At 50.6% G+C, this 2808-nt stretch overlaps 1 protein-coding gene across 1 annotated transcript; it reads right to left on the reverse strand.

Annotated features, from left to right (window-relative positions):
• Positions 1–290: 290 nt before the first annotated feature.
• Positions 291–2466, reverse strand: LOC120666498 (transcription factor JAMYB-like). Its single transcript, XM_039946351.1, has 3 exons — positions 2033–2466; positions 1806–1935; positions 291–1258 (listed from the first exon to the last, which is right to left on the reverse strand). Exons 1-3 carry the CDS (start codon positions 2253–2255, stop codon positions 709–711), a joined length of 903 nt encoding a protein of 300 aa, XP_039802285.1. The 5' UTR covers positions 2256–2466; the 3' UTR covers positions 291–708.
• Between the last annotated feature and the right edge of the window lie 342 nt (positions 2467–2808).

Genomic DNA, 2808 nt, shown 5'->3' on the forward strand with positions numbered 1-2808 from the left:
CTCCTGCTTTCTTCCTTTTTTTTCTTGAGGTTATTATTTTGAGCTAGTCTGTGTCAGTGCAATGCTGGTACGGTACACATGTCTGATGTGTTTTCTAAAAAACGAAGATTAGTGAATATGAAGTAAAAAGTAAGGTAGATTGATTATTTCACTATTAGTTACTCTATACAATAGTATTAAGTGTACTTCTATATATACACATGTTGCTTATTACCAAAATCACCTATTCTAAGTAGATAACGGACTACTATAATATACATCACTTCTTAAACTTCCAAGCACAAACTTGGGGAGAAACATTTTGGACGCACACAATTAACTGCCCAAAATCAAACTTTCATTACCAATAAAGGCAATAATCTGTATACTTGTATACATTGCACAATAATGTTGAACACAAAAGTCATAAATAATGCCCTCCTTTCAACCTCTCTATAAGAACATGAATCTTAAGAGGCAAAAAACAAAGAAAAAAACCACCCAAAAGGATATATATAAAAAGAGAGGAGGGGGGGGGGTATATACTATATACACAAACTCTCTTACAGTATCTTTTGGAGTTAGAATATATATATGCTAACTATATATGATTTCCTTTTTCTTAAGTTATATATCTAGCTATCAATGACACCACTACTACTCACTAATTATACTATATATATTCGTTTTATTAATTTCAACCCTTTGAAAAAGCATGAAATCTATCCCTCATTGGATCTTCCAGATGTCCTCCAAGGCCCAAAAATTCTCGGTGATCATGCCCTCGGAGAAGCCTTGCACCCACCCGCTGAGCTCCGGGTCCTGAAACTGGCCGCCGCTGCCAGCCTGATCGGCCGCCGCCGGCCACAGCCCTTGGTGGTTCGCCTCGTGCGGCCAGCAGCCGCCTCCGCCGCCCACGGCCGCCATCTCCCCGGCGTGCAGCAGGTTCGCGTAGCAGAGCCCCCCCACGTCGTCGTACGACTCGGCCGTGGTCGCGAAGGAGTCCGAGGACGCCGAGGTGACCATCCCGGCGCCGGACAGGCCGTGGGCGGCGGCGACGTCGGCGGCGTGGTGGTGGTGCGCCGCCTGGAGGAGGCGGCGGCGGTGGTCGTCGGCGTCGACGAGGTGCGGCATCCAGAGGTAGCGCATGGCGTCCTTGAAGCGCTTGCTGTTGGCGTCGCAGTTGAGCTGCTTGGCGTGCTTCTGCACCCGGGTCCTCCAGTAGTTCTTGATCTCGTTGTCCGTCCTCCCCGGCAGGTGCTGCGCGATCTTGGACCACCTGATGGATCGGAGCGAGGACCAGAATGCAATTAGAAGAGACGCTCAGGATCAGGATGGAATATTGGAACAACTACTGTGCATCAAAAGAACTCTCTAGAGAGAGAAGAAGCAAAGCTAAAGCTACATAATCTAGAGAGAGAGAGAGGCGTGCAGCTTTGAGACTCGTGCAGCTTTCAAATGCACAGTGTGCATGCTGCTGGAGTGAAAGTGATGGGCATCTGTGTGTGCGTCCGTTCCTGCATCCAGTTTGAGAAGAGGACTTACTTGCACGGTCAGAACTTGGTTACTTGGCCTTGCGTACGTGTACGCGTGCCGCCGTCGAGTGTCCGCTAGACGCTACAGCTAGCCGGCCGGCGTCCACACGAGTCTAAAAACTACGGCGGCGCCGTCGTCGGCGAAGCTGGCCGGAACAGTGACAGTTACGGTGGTCGGTGGTGGTGTGTAGATGCTACTGATTACGAGCTAGCTAGGAGGAGGTGATAGTGATAGTGATGGGGGGCGAGATTTGATTATGCGTTGAATAATGATGGTTGATTATTAGTTACCGGTTGCCCCAGCGGGTGTGGAGGTCGAGGATGAGCAGCTGCTCGTCGGCGGTGAAGTTACCGCGCTTCACGTCGGGCCGGAGGTAGTTCAGCCACCGCAGCCGGCAGCTCTTGCCCGTCCGCTTCAGCCCTGCATGCGCGTGTAGAGCTCGATCGATCAGCCATGGATGCAAGGGGGATTTGGGGAGACGGGTGGCCGGCGCGCTGCTTGTTGTGGGCTGGCTTACCGGCGGCGCGGGCGAGGGAGTTCCAGCGGCCCTCGCCGTGGTCGGCGATGTAGTTGACGAGGGTGAGGTCCTCGTCGACGGTCCACGGGCCGCGCCGGAGCTCCAGCTGCTCCTCCTGATCCTGCGCCGCCCCTCCGGGCTGGCCGTGGTCGTCGTCGAGCTCAACAGGAGCCCCCGGCGAGCTAGCCCTGCTCCTGCTCCTGCTCCTCTGGGGTTCGGCCATATTCGTTGTTCACTAATGAATCAGTTGGAGAGAGAGAGAGAGAGAGAGAGAGAGAGTTGGTATCTAGCTATAGCTTAATCGAGAAGTGTTGGGGGAGATAGAAAGAGAGACTAGCTAGGGGGGGATTAGTGGGAGAGGGATGGCAACTGGCAAGCCCTTTTATAGCCAATGTGAGAGAGAGCGAGAGAGGGCATGCGAGGGAATTTATAGCCTATGTTTGAAAGGTGTGAGAGACAAAAAAGAAGAATAGAAGATGGTTGCCTTTAAGTTTCAAATTTATATCTGCTTCGTTCAGAGCCCACTTGAAAGGTTACAAACCACAGCTTGGAATTTTTTTAGCATACACGCCGTTGGAATGGAATCTAACGGCGGGAAATGATGATTGCATTATGTACTTCAGTCGGTGTTCTGTTGATTGAAGACAAGCATCTTTAATTTTTTTTAGTTGATATCAAACAGGTGCCTACACCTATTCAACCTTAGTTTCCATTTGGAAGTAAGTTAACTTTCAGCCAAAAGGGTTTTTTTGACTGCCAGCTAAATGTCCCTCGAG

The sequence above is a fragment of the Panicum virgatum genome, chromosome 3N (genome assembly GCF_016808335.1).
Source record: "Panicum virgatum strain AP13 chromosome 3N, P.virgatum_v5, whole genome shotgun sequence".
Lineage (NCBI taxonomy): Eukaryota > Viridiplantae > Streptophyta > Magnoliopsida > Poales > Poaceae > Panicum > Panicum virgatum.